The 22064-nt window shown below is 37.6% G+C and overlaps 2 protein-coding genes across 2 annotated transcripts in view; both read left to right on the plus strand.

The window, feature by feature from the left end:
- TMEM30A (transmembrane protein 30A) overlaps nucleotides 1-3739 on the plus strand; it is a 36359-nt gene extending 32620 nt beyond the window's left edge. Inside the window, exon 7 of the mRNA XM_003926317.3 lies at nucleotides 390-3739. Within this exon, the coding sequence (XP_003926366.1) occupies nucleotides 390-583 (194 nt within the window). The 3' untranslated portion in view covers nucleotides 584-3739. The remainder of the gene's footprint in view (nucleotides 1-389) is intronic.
- Nucleotides 3740-10337: 6598 nt separating this feature from the next.
- COX7A2 (cytochrome c oxidase subunit 7A2) lies at nucleotides 10338-20073 on the plus strand. Its single transcript, XM_003926319.4, is given in 6 exon segments — nucleotides 10338-15565; nucleotides 15568-15618; nucleotides 15621-15644; nucleotides 17051-17140; nucleotides 17803-17887; nucleotides 19863-20073. Coding segments are annotated over 6 exon segments (348 nt in total). The 5' UTR covers nucleotides 10338-15526; the 3' UTR covers nucleotides 19922-20073.
- Nucleotides 20074-22064: the final 1991 nt, after the last annotated feature.

The following is a 22064-nucleotide window of genomic DNA, read 5'->3' on the forward strand; positions in this document are numbered from 1 at the left end:
CCTTGACTTTCCATTTTCCCCTGGTCTGTCAGTCTCCTCTTCTTGTGTGGGCTTCATTGTTCATTGAAGTAATTTTTTCACATTGCATTCCTTTGAGGTCTTTTGCACCTCCCATGTAATGAGAGCAAAAGTGCCTAGAAACTGCATGACCTTTAGATTTGTTTGGTTTGATAAAATATTTTGGCTTTTACTTCTAACATCTAATTTGCTAAATCAGTCTTTCAAGATAATAATATAATTTTTATTTGTGATTTAGAACATAGGAGTAAGGTACCTATATATCCTAGAATTACACAAATGAATTACTAACAATTAAATGGCAGCTTTTACAATTGTATTTTAAACATCAAGTAACCAGAGATGGAAAAATCTTCCTATACCCTCTTCAGATTACCCTGTACATTATTTTGATGGACGAAAACGGATGATCTTGAGCACTATTTCATGGATGGGAGGAAAAAATCCATTTTTGGGGATTGCTTACATTGCTGTTGGATCCATCTCCTTCCTTCTGGGAATTGTACTGCTAGTAATTAATCATAAATATAGAAACAGTAGTAATACAGCTGACATTACCATTTAATTTTATATCATGAAAGCAAATTATCTGCATGTGCATCAAGGCCAATTCTATTCAACCTATCTTTTGAATGCTGATGTCTGGTTAGTATGTCATTTTGAAGTTGGCACATAACTTAAAAAAAAAACAACAGTCTTTGTCCTTTGCTTCTTCCCTATGGATGACTTCTGAAAATATATGACGGGTATAAAAAAAAATTAGCTATATTGATCATATCAACACTGTAACTGCTGAAATGACATTCTAATATTTGCTTTTTACTGGGACAAGCCACATGATGCATAGAGCCTCCTTCATGTGACTTGTGTCTACTGCTTAAATGTTTATGCTGTGTTGATGATATTATGTTGGCATATGATGATGTATATGTGTACGTATTTTGTGGAGAAAGGGATTACATGAGTATAATGACTTGCTAATCTTTCAGGATTCAGAGAAAGATGAAGAAAGACTATCTAAATAAAACACTTCATCATTTTCATGTGTGTAAATGCTTAAAGTACCAACTTTGTTGAGATGGTTCATGTATCCAATTTATTCAGTACAGTTCTTTGTCAAGCTTAGCTTTGATTTCAAAGGACATGCTTACCTTGTCTAGCATAGGAATTAATGCTCATGTCTGCAGTGGCTGGGGAGGTCCTACATAGGAGAATTTAAAAATTCCTCTTTTGTTTGAAATGTTGCAGTTAGGAACCCCAACTGACTTGGAATGTTTTTATACGTAATTATTTCCCTTGAAGCTTATACTTTATAAGGGAAGAAAGAGTACAGGTGAGTTGGGAAAACTGCTTGGCAGACCATCTTCTGCCTCAACTGTAAACCACATGTAATTGCTTAATGGAGACTGTTTACATTCTTGTGGTATTTAACATTCAGAAAATTACTTCAGCCTTGGAAATACCTCAGGCTGTTTTTTTATTTTTCAGGTAAGTGTTTTGACTTAAGTACTAATATTCCAGAAATGTTTGAAAACAGAAACCTTAATTTCCTATGTATTTCATTCCACTTTTGCATATAGGTCAAATAGCAATGTGTATGCACATTCTCTCTAGTTAAGGCACCAATTGTTTTGGTTGGTTTTCCTAAGATATACTTTAAAAAGATGTTCTATAAATTTCCTAATTAAATTATGGGGATTTTGAAGTATGTACATGATAAATTATAATATATATACATATGGTTGAAGTTATTTTACTTTTTACTAACTGGAATTAATATTCCTTAATGAATAAATGCTGTAACTTTTTTGTTATGGAACTTAAAGTTCCAGTTAAAAACAATTTTTCCACATGCATGAAAATGTATGTATTAATCAGAGGTGGCTTAATTACATTGAAATTGCTTTTTTTTTTTTACTGAAATAACTCATGTTTGTGTAGAAGAATGCCTGTTTATTCAGAGTTTATATTTTCCTTCAGTTATATTTTAAATCAAAAGGTCTGGGTAATGTATACTTTAGATTAATATATGCTTTTTTAAAAAACAAAAAACTGTGTAATGGTTAATAGTGGAAACGTGCCACACTTGTCAAGTTTTATATAACATGAAATTCAGTTAAAAGAATGTGTATTTCATAATGACTTTTAACTGGTAAAAATATTACTTGCACAAAGTACTTGATGTATGGTTATCCTGAAATTTCGGAGTATGTGGTATGTTCTTTGTCTAAAAATAGTCTTTGTTTTTTTTGTCAGTCCTTTGGAATGTTATTTATTCTGAAAATTGTCCCTCTTGCACTTGGCAGTTTATTTTCTGGGATACATTGTTGGGGGAGATGAGTTTCTGCCAGTCTTTCCAGATTGAGTCTGTGCTGTTTAAGGAGGACTACCATCCTGCAACTCTTTTCTAATTGAGGGACAGAGGATGTCACAAAAGAAAGGTTGAAGAGCCCTTTCAGCACTTTCTCATCTATGGAGACGATGGAATCTTAAAATACATTTGGAGTTTTATCTGTTTTACAAGTACATTGATAGCCTAAGTTCTCCTGTTTTCTGCTGTTTGATCTCTAAGGAATTCCTGTTGCTAAATAATGAAGAGTATGAACAGTCATATGGTCTCTGTGAAACGTGGGGGGAGGGATGACATTTCTTTTTCTTATAGGCTTTATGCTTAAATGTCATAGTCAGCTTTCAAAGAATCATGTTGTGTTTTAAATGCACCCTGCTTAAGTAGAAGACATTGAAGGATGCATTAATTTTCAGGAACTGTTTTGAATTATGAAAAGATTTCCAATTGAAGAAATAATTCGTTAAGTAAAAGCTAAGAAATGTCATTGAAATCATAGGCATTTTAAGGATAAATTGATAAAAATAGCTGTGTACTACTAATGAATAGAAAATTGAAAATCATTCAACCAAGAGAAGAGTCAAGTGAATATCATTTGTTTATTGGCTAGTGAGTTTCTTTGTAACTTGGTTTTATCAATGATAATATTCTGTTAGTGTGTCCTATGTTAATAAAAATGAACAAAATTAATTTTGCTATGTTCAGGTGTCTTGATAAAGTAACAGTGCCCCGGTGTTGTTGCTTGTGTTTAGCACAGAATTTTAACACAGGGTCAGTAAGTCCAGGTTTTAACTTCTTCATGCCTGGATGGGAGAAAATGTAATTCATTGCTAAATCAATTCATATTTGTATTAATTCCTGTGATAACATTAACTATCTGTTCTTACCAGGAATTGGTCAGATTGTCATCTGAGCTACAGTTATACTGGCTAAGTTTGGTATTAGATCAAGGGGAATGTCCAGTAAACAGAAAGAGAGGTAAGGATGATGAAAATAATGAATTGGGGTACACAGGAAAAACCCAAGTAAGGAGGAGCAGGTGAGAGATAGGGTTAGTGAATGTGGTTCAGCCTGCTACCTCTTGTCTTCATAGAAACATTGCCTTAGAAGTATTGTATGACACTTTTTTTGTTGGTTAAGCTGTAAAGTTTTATTTTTTGTGAACCTGGATATTTTGAGGGGAGGGTGAAGGGAGTAAGGAAGTGATCCTTTTACAAGAATTTTGATGCGTAATTGTCTGTTGTAGAGTTTGGATGATCTAGTAAAGTGTTTTAGAACCCCTTTTTATCCCATGCACCATTCGGTAAACATAAAAATCACAATTCTGCTAATGTCATTTGGAACTTCACAATAAATATCTTGTCTAAAAACAAATCAGACCATGGTGGTCTTATTTCCTTTTATATATCTGTAACATTTATCAAAGTAACGTGTACACAGTTTTAAAAAATGAAATAGTAAGTCCTAAAGGCTTTATGATGAAAAATAGTAGTTCCTGCCTGAACTGTCCTTACCTTTCAGGGACAATCACTTTGTCTCCAAAAGTTGTTTCTTCTCTTATTTATCTTAGTGTAGCTAAAGAGTATGGCTATTCTGTTGTTTGATTTAACAATTTTAGACAATACTGTCTTCTCAGTAATGTTACATGATGATTTAGCTTTCTAACACACATACTTTGTCTTCTATTATATAGTTACATCATAATATTTAATAAATGTATTAGCTATTATTTAATTATGACTATCAATATTGTATACTCTAGGGCAACAGTAACATGATTTTCTTTTGCGTAATTTTATTTTCCTGGAATTAATAATTGCCTCATTTTAAACATTTATATAACTTTCTACAAATGTACCTTAAAAATTTTCCAACTTCTCTGTCAGGTCTGCCGTGTTCCCATCACTAGTTTGAAGGGTTTTTTCACCCCAGTCAGATAGTATCCCTGTTTTTACTAGAGATGTCTCTGCTGCAGTGGTCCTTCTATGCCAGTCTGTATGGTTGCTCTCTTGACCTATGATACAGTGATGATTCCATGACCTCCCTTTGTCATCCTCTTGTGTTGGACTTCCCATTTCCTAGTTTACTTGGTTTACTAAAGCACTTCCTAAAACACTTAGAGCTTCCTAAGAAAGTTAAATTTTCTGAGTTCTTAAATGTCTAAAACACCCTTTCCAACCTGACATTTCATTGATAGTTTGACTACACATAAAATTTTAAGTTAAAAATAAGCTTCTGTCAGCATCTCGAAGGCATTGCTCCACTCTTGTCTAGCTTCCGTCGTTAATTTTGAGAAATTTGAACTTAGTCAGGTGTTGAACTTCTAGATTGGTGCTTAATTTTCTTCTCTTTTTCTCCAGTTGTTTTGATGGTATTATCTCCTTTCTAGAAAAATTACTTAATTTGATCTTGCAACATTATCTTCCTTATATTGAATTTGCAGCATGTTTCTAAAAATATTTTAATATCTAGAACTTCTTTCATTTCTGTTGTGTTTCCACAATATTCTTAGTTCATAGATAACATACCATATTTTTCTGAGGAGATATATATATATATATATGAATATGTATTATTACTTTTGTTTACTGCTCTATTAACACCACGGTTTTTTTTTGTTGCTATTTGTAGTTTATTTTTTCTCGTTTATATCGGTGAAATTTCCTCTTAATTCTGGCTAGTCTTGGCAACATATGAGTAGATCCCAAAGCACTATTTGAAAGCTCTGTGTTTGTGGGCAATGCTTGATAAATGATGGGCTTCACTAGCAAAGTTCAATTTGGTGAATTATGTGTTACTCTATTCATGATTTTTTTTTAAATTAGAAAAATAAATAGTTTTAGGTCAGCATTCATAAGTAGACCTTTTTTTTTTTTTTTTGAGATGGGGTCTTGCTTTGTTGCTAGGCTGGAGTGCAGTGGTCTGATGCTCGCTGCAACCTTCACCTCCCAGGTTCAAGCAATTCTCCTGCCTTAGCCTCCCAAGTAGCTGGGGCTACAGGTGTGCATCACTATGCCCAGCTAATTTTTGCACTTTTAATAGAGACAGTGTTTCACCATATCAGCCAGGCTGGTCTTAATCTCTTGACTCTGTGATCCACCTGCCGCGGCCTCCCAAAGTACTGGGATTACAGGTGTGAGCCACCGCACCCGGCCAAGTAGACCATATTTTGAGAAGCAGTGTGTTACGGATTCACTGGTAGGGAGCCAGTCTTTCCTTTGGCTAGAGGTCTTTTCTCTGGGGATATTCATTTTCTCTAGGGAAGAATATTTTAGTCTTCTGCAGAAGGAAGGGGACTTCCTTGTCCTTCATCTCATCTTCTGATTTCCACTTCACACATACGTTCTTTTATCTGTCCCTCCCTGTATTTTTTCCATGTAATTCTCTCCCATTTATTCCTCCAGGTAAATATTCTGTGGTTTTCTACCTGTGGGAGACAGTGATGAAGTGAGAGATCATATTTTTTTGGCTAAGAGGTGTAGGGCAGAGGACTTTGGGGATCAGGCCATTCTGTTGTTTATGATTTAAATAGTCATTTTTAGGCCTAGACTCTCTGCTGTAACTTTTACCTTCAAATCTGAGCTTCTCGGGGGTTGTGGAATCAGTCAGAAGGCTTCTCACTGGTGTCCACCTTGTAGTCCCTCTAGATTGCAGCTTTCTCTGCTCAGCTCAGTCATATTTCATCTGCCTTCAGTTTTCCAGAAATTCGTTGAAATCATTTGTCTGTTGTTGCCTCCTCTCTATTCAAATTTTGGGTTCATGTCTTTTAAAATTGTTTTTCAGGTTATCATATGGTAAATTTTACTTTTATTTTAGTAGCTTAGAGTTTTGTGAGTTTTAACACCAGAGTTAAAGAGAAGTACCATCACTCCCCAAAAAACTCCTTATACTACCCCTTTTTAGTCATTCACCCTTTCTCCACTCATAACCCCCAATTTGTTTTCTATCCCCATGATTTTATCTTCTAGAAAGTTGTAAATAGAATTATTACATATGTAACCTTTGAAACAGGCTTCTTTTCTTCAGTGTAATGCCTCTGAGATTCATCCAGTATGATGTGTCTTATTGATAATTTTTCTCATACCTTTTTAATTTCTTTGATTTTACTGTAGTGAGAAGGAGGAGAGAGAAACTTGTGGGGCCAGTCTACTATCTTAAATCAGAAACACCTTGAGGCAAATATATCCTTCACCTTTTGGTGGTTTTATAATGTTTTTAAAAATTTTAAAAGATAAACTTGTTATGTACTTTAAATGGTATTAATAGGAACTTGTCTGTTTGTATATCACAGGCTTTTCTATCTAGGGCAATGTCGAAAAAGATTGAACTCCCCTTACATCCCTTTCAAGCTTGTTATGTCACTTTATATCAAGCACAGAATTGCAGACAATAGTTCTACAAATATTTGTCAAATTGCACTTAAACTCCCCCCTCCCCACACACCGAGTATCAGTGGTGTAAAATAACCCCAGGATGCGTTGTCTTTCCTTTTCACAACAAAGCTTGTGAAACAGTATGTGGTTTATATTTTCTTGTCATCTTCAACTTCAGTCAGGGTCAGACTTTCACTTCAAGATTACACTGTTGTACTCTGTTGACTGTCACCTGTGTCTGAAAGATTCAGTAGAAAAAGTGTGGGTTTCAGAAGTAGGCTGATACAGCTCCTCTGCTTACACAATCTACCTTGCAATTGTTTAATCTTCTAAGCCATTTACTATTTCCTTGTCTGTAAAATAGGGACTTCAGTATCCATATGACAGATTTTGTTTTGAGCAACAAAGAAAGTGACAGATAAAAACCATTTAGCACAAAGCATAGAAAAATAGACATTCAGTGAATAATTCTCATTCTTTTCTGTCAAATCAAGTGAACTCTTAAATTGATCTTTTTGCTCCATTTGATAGGTATTTTCCTTCCCTCTCTATCTTAAAGCATGTGGCTTCTGTGAATGACTCTCCTGATTTTTCCCCCTTACCTGTTCCTTAGTCTCCTTTGTATATTCCTTAATTATGCTAACCATATAAAATGTTGGGTGTCCTTTGAGATTGTGTTCTGTGCCTTTAAGTTACAGTTCTCTCCAAACAATCTTAAGTACCTTATTGTTAGATATAGTGAACTTCAAGTTTCTTTTTCCAAGAATTAGTATGTCAGTATGTTCAGCTCTCTTATTTTTTAATTATCCATTTTAAAGTTTAACTTCCTGGTTCTCTGCGCCCCCTTGCCGCTAGTTTTGGTAAACAACTTTCCCACCAGTTCTAATCAGTAGTTTACATCTGTTTCCCTGGTCACCTGCTTTGACCTGAGTCACCCCTGGTCACCGGCTCTGATCGTCCTTCTTGCCAAACTACCCACTCACCACTTAGGCTTGTACCCCTGCTCTCTTTAAAATAGGCAGTTGGAATTAGCTTAGACTCTGCAGTCCAACCCTAGCCAATAGGGGAAGGACACAGCAGTAGGGGCTACCTGCATCAAGAATAATAACCCCTTCCCCTTCCTTGTCCAGGTGTGCACTCGCCATTGCTCCATTTGTGAGATGTACCCTTCTATAGATGTAAACTGCCTTGCTGAGGAAATTTATATTTGAGTGCTACTCCTTTTGTGGCAAAAAAAAAAAAAAAAAAAAAGTCTTAATGGAGAGAGAAAGACTAACAGGGAACAGAGGAAGTTGGAGAGAGCGTGACAGAGTCAGAGAGAGATAAAAAACTATAAAAATTCAAGATGGCAGTGGGGGCATGCCTCTTCACAAGAGAGAACCAGAGACCACCCCCCGCCCCAAGAGGAATGGGTGCCCATACAGGCCACCAATTGTTATATGTAAATTTTTGATGCCACAAAAGAAGTTGGCCATCCCTTTTACCCTAGCTTTCCACTGACACAATAAAAAAGAAAAAGAAAAATTGAAAAAAAAGAAGTGCCTCACATGGGTCCTTTAACCCGCATGTTTCTATAAACACTATTGTAGTTACTAAATAAATTTAAAGCCTGAGATCAAATAGCTGCAGAATTTAAGTCAATATTTTCCTAGATGGCAATTAATAAAAATGTAAATTAAATGAATTTCATCTATTATGATCATCAGTGGTTTTTTAAATTACACCAGGAATGTTTTCAAAGGGATAGCAGAACAACTAAGTCAAGACATGTTAAGGAAGTTTGAAGATAAAAAAAAACCTATAAAAATTCAAGATGGGGGATTGTTAGATATAGTGAACTCCCAAGTTTCTCTTTAAAGAATCAGCATGTCAGTATGTTCATCTCTCTTTAATTCTCCATTTTAAAGTTTAACTTCCTGGTACTCTGTGCCCCCTTGCTTCTAGTTTCGGTAAACAACTTTCTCACCAGTTCTAATCAGTAGTTCACATCTGTTTGCCTGGTCATCTGCTTTCACTTGAGTCACCCCTGGTCACCTACTCTGACCTGTCTTGTAACTGTCCTTGCTGCCAAACTACCCACCCCACCACTCCAGCTCATACTTCTCTCTTTAAAATAGTCATTCAGAATTAGCTTAGACTATGTGGTCTGACCCTAGCCAAGAGGGGAAGGACACAGCTGTAGGGGCTACCTGCATCAGGAATAAGAACCGCTTCCCCTCCCTTGTCCAGGTGTGTGCTCACCATTGCTCCTCTGTGAGATGCACCCTTCTGTAGAAGTAAATTGCCTTGCTGAGGAAACTTATATTCAAGTGCTACTTCTTTTGCTGCACTGAAAATTTACATATAGCCTTATGGTTTCTATTGCCTTTACACTGACTGACTTATCTTTTCTTGTGCCTTGATATCTGTCTTGAGCTCTAGATTTTTTTTATTATTAATCTCTTGAGAAATGGAGGTTGACAATGAATTAACCTGTTTACAAGGCCCAAGCAGCAATCATTCCACACAAACCTGGGTTAAATAGGACCAAAACAGGAACAATCTCACACCAACCTGAGATTTCCCTTACATTCCTTGTTATTGTAAATAGTATGGCCAACTACCTTGAGGTAAGCCAGAAGCCCTAACTCTCTTCTCCAGCTGCTCAATTCAATAAATGACTGTATTCTGTTGATTTTTTTGAATGTTCTTCCTTTTAGTTGGTCATCTCATCCCTTCACTTATCTAAATCTCTCTTGATGATTTAGTTTAGGTTTTCCTTCCTCCTTTGATTACTGTGAGAGCGTTCTGACAGACTCTCTGACCTTAATAACTGATGTTCAGTACCACCTTGCATTACTAGAATGATCTTGAAATAGAGCTCTGATTTTAACAGTTTGCTACTTGAAACTCTAAGTACCCCTTCAAGATATTTAAATTCACTGAAATCAGCCTTCCACAGTTACCTCAATTCTTCATTTATTCTGCAAAACCAAACCATTTGCAATTCCCCAAGACATTTATGTTATAGCTTCTGTGTAAATTTTTCTTCTTACCCAAACTTTCCTCCTGTAATAGTAAACATTTATTGAGTTACTTCATTTTAACAGCCACCCAATGATGATGAATACTATTATCTCCATTTTAAAGATAAGAGAAACTGAGGTATAAATAGATTATGTACCTTGCCTTCAGTCATGTCACTGCCACTAAGTGGCAGATTCAGTATCTCTCTGACTTCCAAGTGCTTAACAATAGTATTTTTTTCTCTTTTCACTCCATCTAGGCCTCTGTTTTTACAATTCCTGCAGCACATCAATGCTTGATTCCAAATTCTGATTGTTAATCATGTTCTTGTCCTAAGTCTGGAATGACTTTTAATTTCTGCTTCATTTATTCTACCAGACTGCCAAAATTCTGTCTTTTTGCAACCTTGGCCCACTACTTTCTTTGAATTTCCCATACAACTTTTGTTGTACCAGTTACCTGGAGAGTTATTTATGTCTGCATCAAATTTACTGTTATGTATGTATTATATATATATATATTATTTATTTTATTTTATTTTTTTAAAGATGGGGTTTCACCATGATGGCCAGGCTGGTCTTGAACTCCCGACCTCAGGTGATCCACCCACCTTAGCCTCCCAAAGTGCTAGGATTACAGGCGTGAGCCACCACGCCGGCTATGCATTATATTCTTAATTAGGTTAGATTTTCCAGTAGATCACAGACTTTAAAACCATATACCCTGCCAGGTGTGGTGGGTCATGCCTATAATTCCAGCACTTTGGAAGGCTGAGGTGGGCGGATCACGAGGTCAGGAGATCGAGACTATCCTGGCCAATATGGTGAAACCTCGTTTCTACTAAAATACAAAAAATTAGCTGGGTGTGGAGGTGTGCACCTGTAGTCCCAGCTATACAGGAGGCTGAGGCAGGGGAATCGCTTGAACCAGGGAGATGGAGATTGCACTGAGCTGAAATCACATCACTGCACTCCAGCCTGGGCTACAGTAAGACTCCGTCTCAAAAAAAGAAAAATTCCCCTAAGTATATTACAAAGTGTTATATTTATTGTGGGTAGCCAGTAAATTATTGTTCAACAGAAAGTGACTCATGTTCATGTTGATGAAAAGAGTCAAACTCTGAAATATTTTAGGAGATTTATTCTGAGCCAAAAATGAGTGACCATGGCCTGTGACACAGCCCTCAGGAGATCCTGAGAACATGTGCCCGAGGTGGTCAAGGTTCAGCTCAGTTTTATACATTTTTGGGAGGCATGCAACATCAAATACATTGGTTTGGTTTAGAAAGGCGGGACAACTCAAAGCAGGGGACTTCTGGGCTAAAGGTAAATTTAAACATTTTCTGGTTGACAATTGGTTGAGTTTATCTGAAGATCTGGGAGCAATAGAAAGGAAATGTTTAGGTTAAGATAAAGGATTGTGGAGAGTTAAGTTTTATTGTGCAGAGGAAGTTGAGCAGACTACAGAGAGAGCAGGTTGTAAAATATTTCTTAATGGACTTTAAAGGGTGCCTGGCTCTTAGTTGATTATCTCCTGGATCTGGAAAAGAAGGAAGGAAAACAAAGGGGGAAAGGGATTCTCTGTAGAATGCAGATTTTTTCCCACAAGAGACTTTGCAGGGTAATTTCAAGATATGGCAGAGAAACATGTTTTGGGGTAAAACATTTTGATTTTCTTCCTTCTTATGTCAGACTCAGATTTGAAAGTGAGTCCTGATATACAGGGTTAAATAAAACCCATCTGATGAGAATTTGTGGTTTGTAGGGCCTGACTCCCCAGACCTCTCAGATAGGAATTTGGGCAAGATAAAAAGGAAATCAGAGCTTAGTCCTCATTCATATGTTGTATGAAATTGTTTATCATAAGGATTTTAGAGTCAGAGATAAAGATCATTGGGAGTTAGTCCAACTCTTTAACTTCAATGATGAAAAGTCTGAGGCTTGCAATTAAGTAATAATAAACCGAAACAACAACTAAGACAGGAACTGTTTCCTCATTTTCAAAGATGACTCAGAATGTGATAAAATATGAAATTATATTGAAATATTATCTTTTACCTAACCAGTAGTTTGAAACATTAAAGTTCACATGAAAGTGTTCTATATTTTTATAAAATTGAAAGTGGATTAAGCATGGTTCTAAAATTAACAGATGTGTGTGTGTGCGCATGCGCGCGCGCGCGCGCACACACACACACACACACACACACACACACACACACATCCAAATCTCACAAAACTATTCAGACTTCCCTCTGTTTTTGTTATTTATAGATTCTACAGGCAGGATCTAAGTCAGGGTTATCTTGTTTGCTTTTCATTTATTCATTTATTTTTTATTGCATTTTAGGTTTGGGGGTACATGTGAAGAACATGCAAGATTGTTGCATAGGTACAGTCTTGTTTGCTTTTTAAAGGAAAAAAAGATTGGGTAACTGTGCTTTGTTAACTTGGCATCAGTTATTATGAAATATTTTTACTTAGTAGTTTTACATCTGATGTCCATCTTACACTGACAAGACTTAAATTAACCATGACCTACCTTAGTTTCTCACATATTTCCCACATATTCCCCCTGCCAATTCTGTTATACTGTTACAAAACCCTCTGGAGTAAGTATTTTCCAAAAAAATCATTTTCTAATTTTCTAACATTTCAAAAGAGCAAGGATAAAAGAACCCCAAATTGATGTTTTGGAAAGGAATCTATTTTGAAAGGAACTTCTGGTTCAGAGGATGAATTTTAAAATGTGGCCCGTTTCTAGTGTGCTTAGGAAGATCCAATCAAGTTTGTTAAGTACACAGGGAAATTTCAGTCATTTGTATGTGAGAATAATCGCGAATTTACAGAAAAGGAGCAAGGAGATAATGAATGAGGAACCCTGGGATTGAAAACATTTGGAGGGAGTACAAGTATTAAGACAGGTGTTTTGAATTTTTATACTCAATAATCCATTCTTTTGTGCAGTATATAGTTCATTTAACTGATATATATTGAGCATTTTCTATGTGCCAATTACTATTCTAGATGTCAGGGATACATGAGTAAAAAACCGAGTTTAGAGCAGATTCATATGATCCAACTTAAGTTCTTAAAAGAATCATTGCTGCCGGGCACAGTGGCTCATGCCTGTAATCCCAACACTTTGGGAGGCCGAGGTGGGTGGATCACCTGAGGTCAGAAGTTCGAGACCAGCCTGGCCAGCATGGTGAAACCCCGTCTCTACTAAAAATACAAAAAATTAGCCTGGCGTGGTGGCAGGCGCATGTAATCCCAGCTACTTGGGAGGCTGAGGCAAGGGAATCACTTGAACCTGCAAAGTGGGGGTTCCAGTGAGCTGAGATCTCACCATTGCACTCCAGCCTGGGCAACAAGAGGGAAGCTCTCTCTCAGAAAAAAAAAAAAAAAAAAAAGGAATCATTGCTGTGTGGAAGATAGTGGAAGAGTGGAAACAGGGAAATCCATTAAAAAGGATTTTGACATAATCTGAGCAACAGAGGATGATGGCTTGGCCCATAGTAATAATAGTGTTGGAGATAATAAGAAGTGGTCCAATTCAGATTATACTGTGAAGGTGCCGCCAATAGAAATTTTTAATAAATTGGTTATAGAGTGTGATAGAAAATAGTCAAAGTTTAGGGCTTGAAATGAGGAAAATTGTGGAGGAGGAACTTTGGGAATAGAAGTGGAAAGTAGAATTCAGTTTTGTGTGTAAGTTTGAGATGCTCATTACTTTTCAATTTTGTGTGTAAGTTTGAGATGCTTGTCACATATCAGCATGTGAATAGTATTTTTTAAAAAACTTTTTCTTCATACAATCTACAGAGGTGGGAGTAGTAGTTCAATGCTAGATGAAATCACAAAAGGGATGAATGTATAAAAAAGGTGAGAAACTGAAATTTTAGAGGTTAAGAGGATTAAGGATCCAGGAAAGACTACAAGGGAGCAGTTGCTAGATGGAATGATCTAGTAAAGGGGAAATTGTACTGAATAACATGCATATAAGAATCTATATCTACATTAGGATTGATTTAATGTGAATCCATGGCTCTTTTTGAACAGGGTCGTAAGCTTCCTAGATCTGTCACCCAGTATATTTAATTCATGTATTCGTTAGTGAATAACCCCTTTAGCAGTGCTAGGGCATTGTTAAGAAATTCACATCATCTCTGCGCTTGAGAAATTTACAATCTAGAGTAGGCTAAGTGGAGAAAACATAAGAGAGCACATACAACTAACAAATTGAGATTAATGGCAATCTACTTAAAAAAATAAAAAACTGGCCAGGCGCGGTGACTCAAGCCTGTAATCCCAGCACTTTGGGAGGCCGAGGCGGGTGGATCACGAGGTAAAGAGATCGAGACCATCCTGGTCAACATGGTGAAACCCCGTCACTACTAAAAAAAAAAAAAAAAAAAAAAAAAAAAAAAAAAAAAAATACAAAAAATTAGCTGGGCATGGTCGTGTGTGCCTGTGATCCCAGCTACTCAGGAGGCTGAGGCAGGAGAATTGCCTGAACCCAGGAGGCGGAGGTTGCGGTGAGCCGAGATCGCGCCATTGCACTCCAGCCTGGGTAACAAGAGCGAAACTCCGTCTCAAAATAAATAAATAAATAAAATAAAAAATAAAAAACCATGCCCTACCTATTGGCACACGGTAATTTTGCCCAAAGTTTTGGTTACGTACATAATTTAGAGGGGGGTAGAAAACCAGGTCCTTTCGGTCCCAATACAGGAAAGACATGAATTGGAGTGTTTATAAACTTTGGTGAGGAAGAGAATTTTAATTAGTACTGGTAACTTGTGGGTCCATTGACATACAGTAGATTGTGAAGAAGAAACCCTCAAGGATTACAAGGAATAGTTTTAATATTACTAACTTTTATCCTTTGCTGAACCCGGGTTTCTTATTTGGAGTGGCAATCACAATTTGTAAGAGTTTGTAGAAAGGTGGAAAGATGGTTGTAATACAGGGGAGATATTTGCATTTGTACACACTTGAGGGTACGCACAAGAAATAACGACACTTGTATTGGGGATTACTTAAGCAAAATGGATGACAGCAACAGCCTTTCAGTACAATAAATAATTGCTGTTCCTCTCAACTCCAGTCATGGAGTGTATAGTGCCCTGCTGGATTTGGGACAGCAAGCCTTTTGAGTTCACATTCGCCATCCCATTTCTTGTCTCCCAACGTTTGCTCAGCCTCAGAAGCGAGCGAGCCCCTTCCACAATTTGGGGACACTGTGGAAGAGCTTCTTGCCTGGGGAGTTCTGCAGCGGCCGAAGGCACAAGAAGATAAAAATTGGTATCTCGACACAGCTCTTACAGCATATTCTCGACACAAGGAATACTAATGCGCCGCAGCAATTTTCTTCGGTGGAAAAAACTGATTGTATCGGAGTAATTCTTTTTGTTCTGTATTTTATGAGGCTTTACGGCTGCATTTCGGCCAATTCAGTCTTTGTTCAGTTTCTAGCGGCTTAAAGGTTGCCCAGCTTTACGCCTTCTCGCTCAAAACGGACACTAATTTTCTTTGATAGCCCAGGTTTCACAATGACTTCATCTAAGCTTATTACATTCGCCTCACAAATCGTTTGCCTTTTCCCAGCCTTAGCTCCGGGGAGCATCCCACTGAATCTCAAAGAAGGTCTGGAAAGACAAGGGACAGAGACGGCGAGTCGGCTAGAGTGTCTAGACCGTACTGTCACTCTAGTTTTTCTTTTGCTCTCGATGGTTAGAAGCGCAGGTCTCTCTTCCGCCCGGAGAGATTTAGGTTCCTGAATGCTTACGCAAGACTCGGAGGTAGTTCCGGTTCCGGCCGTGGCGATTTTTCGTTCCTGGTGTTCAGTTGTCGCGGTTGGTGGTCAGTAACTGAGCCAAGATGCTGCGGAATCTGCTGGTGAGCAGCTTCTCGACTTGCATTCGTTAAGGGGGCGAGGGAGTGGTGAGGAGTTTAAGGCGCCGCGGCAGAAAACGCTCACCTGGGAGGGATGCAAAAGGCGGCTAACGAGGTCACCTTGGATTCGTGTCCTTTTCCCCTGACCTTCCTTTCCCTTCTATCTATTCTTCTCGCCCCAGGCCGTTGATGGGTAGATGTAAACAGTGGAAAGACTGGGGAAGTGACCAGAGACTCGTGGGTTCTTAGTCACCTCCCCTGACGCTGTGGGCCATTGACGAGGTTAGCTCTGATCTGGGTAAAACCTAGAACCAGGTGGGGAGTGTCTGATACCCGGAAGCAGCAAGCAGGAAGGTGTTCTGGTACTGAAAGGTTTTAAGTTTCAGTAGTTTTGAGCTTTGCCAACTTCAGAAGGCAGTTTAAAAACCAAGCCATTCAATTTTGGGTGGAACTTTAGAACTAGTCATGGCTGAAGTGCAGCGTTACTTCTGTCAGGTGATTCTGCATTGCCCTTCACCCCTCCACGGACTTTGAGCATGTGAAATATTTCCCCAAATTTGGAAAAAGAAAAGGAAAATGCAACAATGATTATTTTATCTTTTAAATTGTTTAATGAAGTTTTGCTTCATTAAAATGCTCAATGTAATTTATTTTAGAAAATCGAGAGCACATTTGTTTCATTATTTAATTCAACTGGATGTGTAATGCAAGCCTTTTTTTTTTTTTTTTTGAGATGGGGTCTTGCTCTGTCTCCCAGGCTGGAGTGCAGTGGCACCATCTTGACTCACTGCAACCTCTGCCTCCACCTCCCGGTTTCAAGCGATTCTCCTAGCTGGGATTACAGGCGCCCGCCACCACACCCGGCTAATATTTGTATTTTCAGTAGAGATGGGGTTTCGCCATGTTGGCCAGGCTGGTCTGGAACTCCTGACCTCAGGTGATCTGCCCGCCTCAGTGTTCCAAATTGCTGGGATTATAGGCCTGAGCCATGGCGCCCGGCCAAGTAGTAGATTTTTAATAATATGAATATGAAGATAATATGAAAATATTTGAGCTTAGTGTACTTTGGTTAACCACTATTTTTGTAATATATGTATGTCTATGTTTTGATCAAGGATTATAAAGTGCTACTGGTTCTGTTGAGGTAAATATCATGGTTTTATTTTTTGGTTAGAATCTGTATGAATTGCTTCTTGAATATGGTATTTGGAAACTGCAGAATGTAATTGGAAGAGCAGAGGATGGAAGACAAATTGAAAAACCTGGCTGTTCTTCGATGACTTTGCTTCTGACAAATCAGATATGCTTAAAGTCTCAATTTACCTTTTCTATAATATGAAGGACTGAAGATAGTAAGATTGGAAGGTTTCTTTAGGTTCTAAATCTGTTGAATAATATTTTTATTTTAGGCTCTTCGTCAGATTGGGCAGAGGACAATAAGCACTACTTCCCGCATGCATTTTAAAAATAGAGTTGCAGAGAAACAAAAGCTGTTCCAGGTACTGGAGTATTTTATAGAAGATTGTTATTTGTAATAATTAGATTACCAAAAGGTAGAGTTAGGGTAAACAAGTATGTGTATAAATTAGATCATATGACAATATAAACATTAAAAAGTAGCCAAGGACATGTACCATTAAATTCAAGTGATTTAAAAAAGTATATATACATAAAAATAAAATACTTTATTGGACAGATAATACTAAATAGCTACTGTATGCTGGACTAGATGCTAGGGATATAATTTAGGGTTATTAACCAGAATCCCTTCCCCATTTTTTTAAGGGAAACGAAGTTTCTTGCAGTTGAATCTAATGTGTGGCAATTATTGATTCTTTTATATTTAAGTTATATTAAAGTTGTTGAGATAAATGTGTATATTTGGTAGCTTTAATGTTTATATATTCCTTGGAAAGATCATCATTAATGGATTTCAAATTAACATTGAAAGAATACTGCTGACTTTTAGGAATTCGCATTTTAAAAGTAGTAGTAGTAGAGAAAGAAGAAAATTGCAGGTCTTTTACATTTTAATATTTAAAATATTTTAATTTTAGGGTTTAAGGAGCTATATCATGTTATGTGACTGTTCTTCTGAAACTTAGTTGGAAATGAGTGAGACATCTATTCTTATTCTTTTTATTTTTATTTTTTTATCTAGGAGGACGATGGAATTCCAGTGTATCTAAAGGGTGGGATAGTTGATGTCATCCTGTATAGAGCCACTATGATTCTTACAGTTGGTGGTAAGGCATTTGGAATGTTTGAAGGTTTATAGAAAAGTAATAGTAATGATAACTAATAACTATATTGCTTTTGCTTTGCCAGTATTTTAATGCAGGCAGTCTGTTTCCAGAATTTGATATCATTTAAGGATTCAAGAGGATGATTGATACATGCTGCATAAGAGCAATTTTGATGTCTTTTTTTTTTTTGAGACAGAGTTTCGCTGTTGTTGCCCAGGCTGGAGTGCAATGATGTGATCTCAGCTCACCACAACCTCCACCTCCCAGGTTCAAGTGATTCTCCTGCCTCAGCCTCCTGAATAGCTTGGATTACAGGCATGCATCACCATGCCTGGCTAATTTTGTAGTTTCAATAGAGACGGAGTTTCTCCATGTTGTTCAGGCTGGTTTCAAACTCCCCACCTCAGGTGATCCGCCCACCTCGGCTTTCCAAAGTGGTGGGATTATAGGCGTGAGCCACTGTGCCGGGCCTTGATGTCTTAATAAAAAAATAACACCAATAAGATTTAATGATTATCTTGTGATAGAGGTGGCTTTCTGAGTACTGTTGGTGGCCTTGAAGGCTATATTTCAGTCAAAAACATCCATTATATCCCACGTCTTCAATCAAGGGCTTTAAAACATTTTGACTGTGATGCACAATAAAAGCACACTTTACATCTAAACTCTGTACAGACATATTTATAACTAAAATGAAATTTGTATGGAACAATACTTTTACTGGAAGAGAAAGAGAAGAGAAGCTATATTTGAGTGATTATTTTGTGCCCATCGTATTCATAGGAATGCCACATACTTGGATTTCTGTAAATCTTGCATGAAGTCTATAATATGTCCTAATTTTAAACATGAGGATGTTATGTTAATTACCTATTTAGGAAACACTCTGCTCTCACCACAGCAATCAACATGGGATACCTCTGTGCCCAATGTGTTAGGGTTTTTCCCCACACACCAAGCAGTGGATACCAGCTAGGTGTCCTCCAATTCAGTTTCCATACCATCTATTGGGAGATAGCATCAGATTCCACAGCTTGCAGGCAAGAAGATTGTCCCCTCCTTCCCACCAGTTGCAAGTTTGGATCTCTGGAACTTCTGGCTGACTGGCTTTAAGTTGGGGTTCCCACAATCCCTTCATTGGGAAAACACATTTGCTTGCCAGTTAAGGTAGTATAGGCTGGGTGAGGTGGCTCACACCTGTCAGTACTCCCAGCACTTTGTGAGGCTGAGGCTGGCAGATCACCTGAGGTCAGGAGTTCAAGACTAGCCTGGCCAACATGGTGAAACCCTGTTTCTACTAAAAACACAAAAATGAGCCAGGTGTGGTGGCACAAATTTGTAATCCCAGCTACTCCTGAAGCTGAGGCAGGAAGATTGCTTGAACTGGTAGGCGGAGGTTACAGTGAGTTGAGATCGGGCCACTACACCCCAGCATGGGTGACAGGGAAACTCTGTCTCAAAAAAAAAAGAAGATAAAGTTCTAAATTTCTTTCCAATGTGACCATTTGTTAGCCATTCTGGTAAATAGTTTTTAAAGTGAAATTCTAGTTGTCAGCTATTTTTTACATTAAATTTGATTAAAATTATCACTGTTCCTTTTTTCAAATTCACTGTAGGGAAGGGTTACATATTTTGAATTATTTTTTTCTTTGGCATTTGAATCATCCTTAGCATTTCTCAGGCAATCTTGGTTAATATGGAAATAACCTTTGTACATGTTCTTAATCTTATTTTTAAAACTTTTTGCATATTATGTTGACATACATTATTGTGCCACATTTTCTATATTAAAAGTAGATTAAATATATTTTACAGTTATTTATTTAAAATTTTACCAGCACCTATCAAAGTACTTTTTGGTGTTCCAATTAAGGTAGTCTTAATGCAAACTTACGACTTTTGAACTGGAATATTAAATTTATACACTTAGATCTCAGAATTTCTAGTTAAGTTCTTTTCTGTTTTTTATTTTTAGGAACAGCATATGCCATATATCAACTGGCTGTGGCTTCATTTCCCAAGAAGCAGGATTGACTTCAGTCATCACAGCAATCATTTGGTTCAGTTTCATTCCGCTCTTTATGACCAGTAATCTGATAAATAACTGAGCCGTTCTTAGGGGATCAATATTTATTGACTCGTACTAACTGCCTCCAATAAAGCAGTCCTTACCATGCTTTGTCTGATATTATCACTTTTATGCCAATAATTTCAACTTTTGGTCAGCCCTGTAAATCTTAGATAAGGATCAAAGAAATGGTTCTTTTGCTACTCAACTTGTATCAAGCATCATTACTGTGATAATACTTTAGTTAAATTTTACTTTTACCAGCTCAGAATTATAGTCTCAACTTTAGTTGAACTTGACACTTTGAATGCATATTATTTTCTCCCCCTACCTATTCCAGTGTATCTTGGAATATGCTAGAACCCGGGGACAGTGGAAGCAGGTCATCTTTGGCTCCTGGGGTCTACATTTCTTTTTTTTTTTCAGCTATGTGAGAGTATGCTTAAATACTGGATATATCTCACAGCTTAGAATTAGGCTTTAATTGACTTTGTAAATTTTTTTTTTTTTATAGACAGAGTCTCACTTTGTCACCAGGCTGGAGTGCAGTGGTGTGAACTTGGTTCACTGCAACCTCCGCCTCCCGGGTTCAGGTGATTCTCCTACCTCAGCCTCCTGAGTAGCTGGGACTACAGGCACATACCACCACACCCATCTAATTTTTGTGTTTAGATGGGGTTTTACCATGCTGGTGAGTATGGCCTCTATCTCTTGACCTCGTGATCCACCCACCTTGGCCTTCCAAAGCACTCAGATTACAGGCGTGAGCCACTGAGCCCGGCCTGTAAAATATTTCAGTATTTGTTTTTTCCACACTTATAGTGGGTTTGGGTAGATTTCTCTGATTAAGAACTGACCAAGGCAGGATAGTTCTGGGTTCCCCAGCTATCATACTATCTAATGGACTCACAACTCTCATCATTTACCATAAACAGTAGTTAGGTGCTTAATAAATGGTATCTATTACTGGCTTCTTATAATAGGAATGTTTCAAAAATGTCTACTTAGGGAACACAAAATGCAAGTAGATGCAGAGAATGTAAGAATCACAAAAACAAGAATTACGACACTGATCTAGGCAGTTTGCTTCAGGCTTCTCAGAACCCTCCTGCTTTGAGAGAACTGCATGAAGCTGGAAATTACATAGGCTTCAAGTTTGGGATTCCCTTTTCCTGGGTCCTGGTGTGCATTCATGTGGAGTAGATCTTGTGAAGCACCTCATGACTTGACTTCTATATATATTGAGAATGATGATTCTTCAAGAGATAATGAGTGATACTGTGTACCATTTACAATTTTAGGTGCCTGGGAATCATGGGTGAACAAAAGCAGATTCCTCCCCTCATGGAGTTGATGTTGTAGAAAGGGGTGGTAGGAAAGATAGTATAAAAATAAGTTGTACAATAGGTTAAAAGAAGTTTTATGGAAATCATAAGACCTAAGGGGAGAGCTGGCATGGCTGTGGGTGGTTGGTTGCAGTATTAAAGTTGTCAGGGTAGGTTTCGACAGGGCGGTCAGATTATTTCGAGACTTCTGAAAGTAAACTGGTGAGATGCATTCATCCCTCTGTGTTAGAAATTGGTTCTGGGACCTCCCACGGATACCAAAATCTATGACTGCTCAAGCCTTTTATATAAAATGGTGTAGTATTTGCATATAACCTAGGTACATCCTTCTGTATACTTGAAATCATCTCTAGGTTTGTTATAGTACCTAATGTGAATACACTGTATTGTTTTGGGGATAAGGACCAATAAGAAAGTCTGTACATGTTCAGAACAGATGCAGCCATTTATTTTTCCAAGCTGTTGGTTGAATCCACAGATTCCTTAGGAACCCACGGATATGGACATCCAAGTGCATATGGGCAAAAGCACTAGGAAAAGGAAACAGCCTAGAGCAAATGTCCTAAGGTACCTAGCATGTTCAAAGGACAGAAAGGCAAGAGAAGATACCGTTCAATGTGTGACAGAAAGTACAGAAAGGAAGTAGGAGGTAAGCCACATCAAGTAGGGCCTTGTAGGTTATTTTATGGACTTGGGCTTTGGAGTGACATGGGGAGCCATCATAGGATTTATCAAGGAAGAGTGACTTAAATGTTTTAGAGAG

The sequence above is a fragment of the Saimiri boliviensis genome, chromosome 4 (assembly GCF_048565385.1).
Source record: "Saimiri boliviensis isolate mSaiBol1 chromosome 4, mSaiBol1.pri, whole genome shotgun sequence".
NCBI lineage: Eukaryota > Metazoa > Chordata > Mammalia > Primates > Cebidae > Saimiri > Saimiri boliviensis.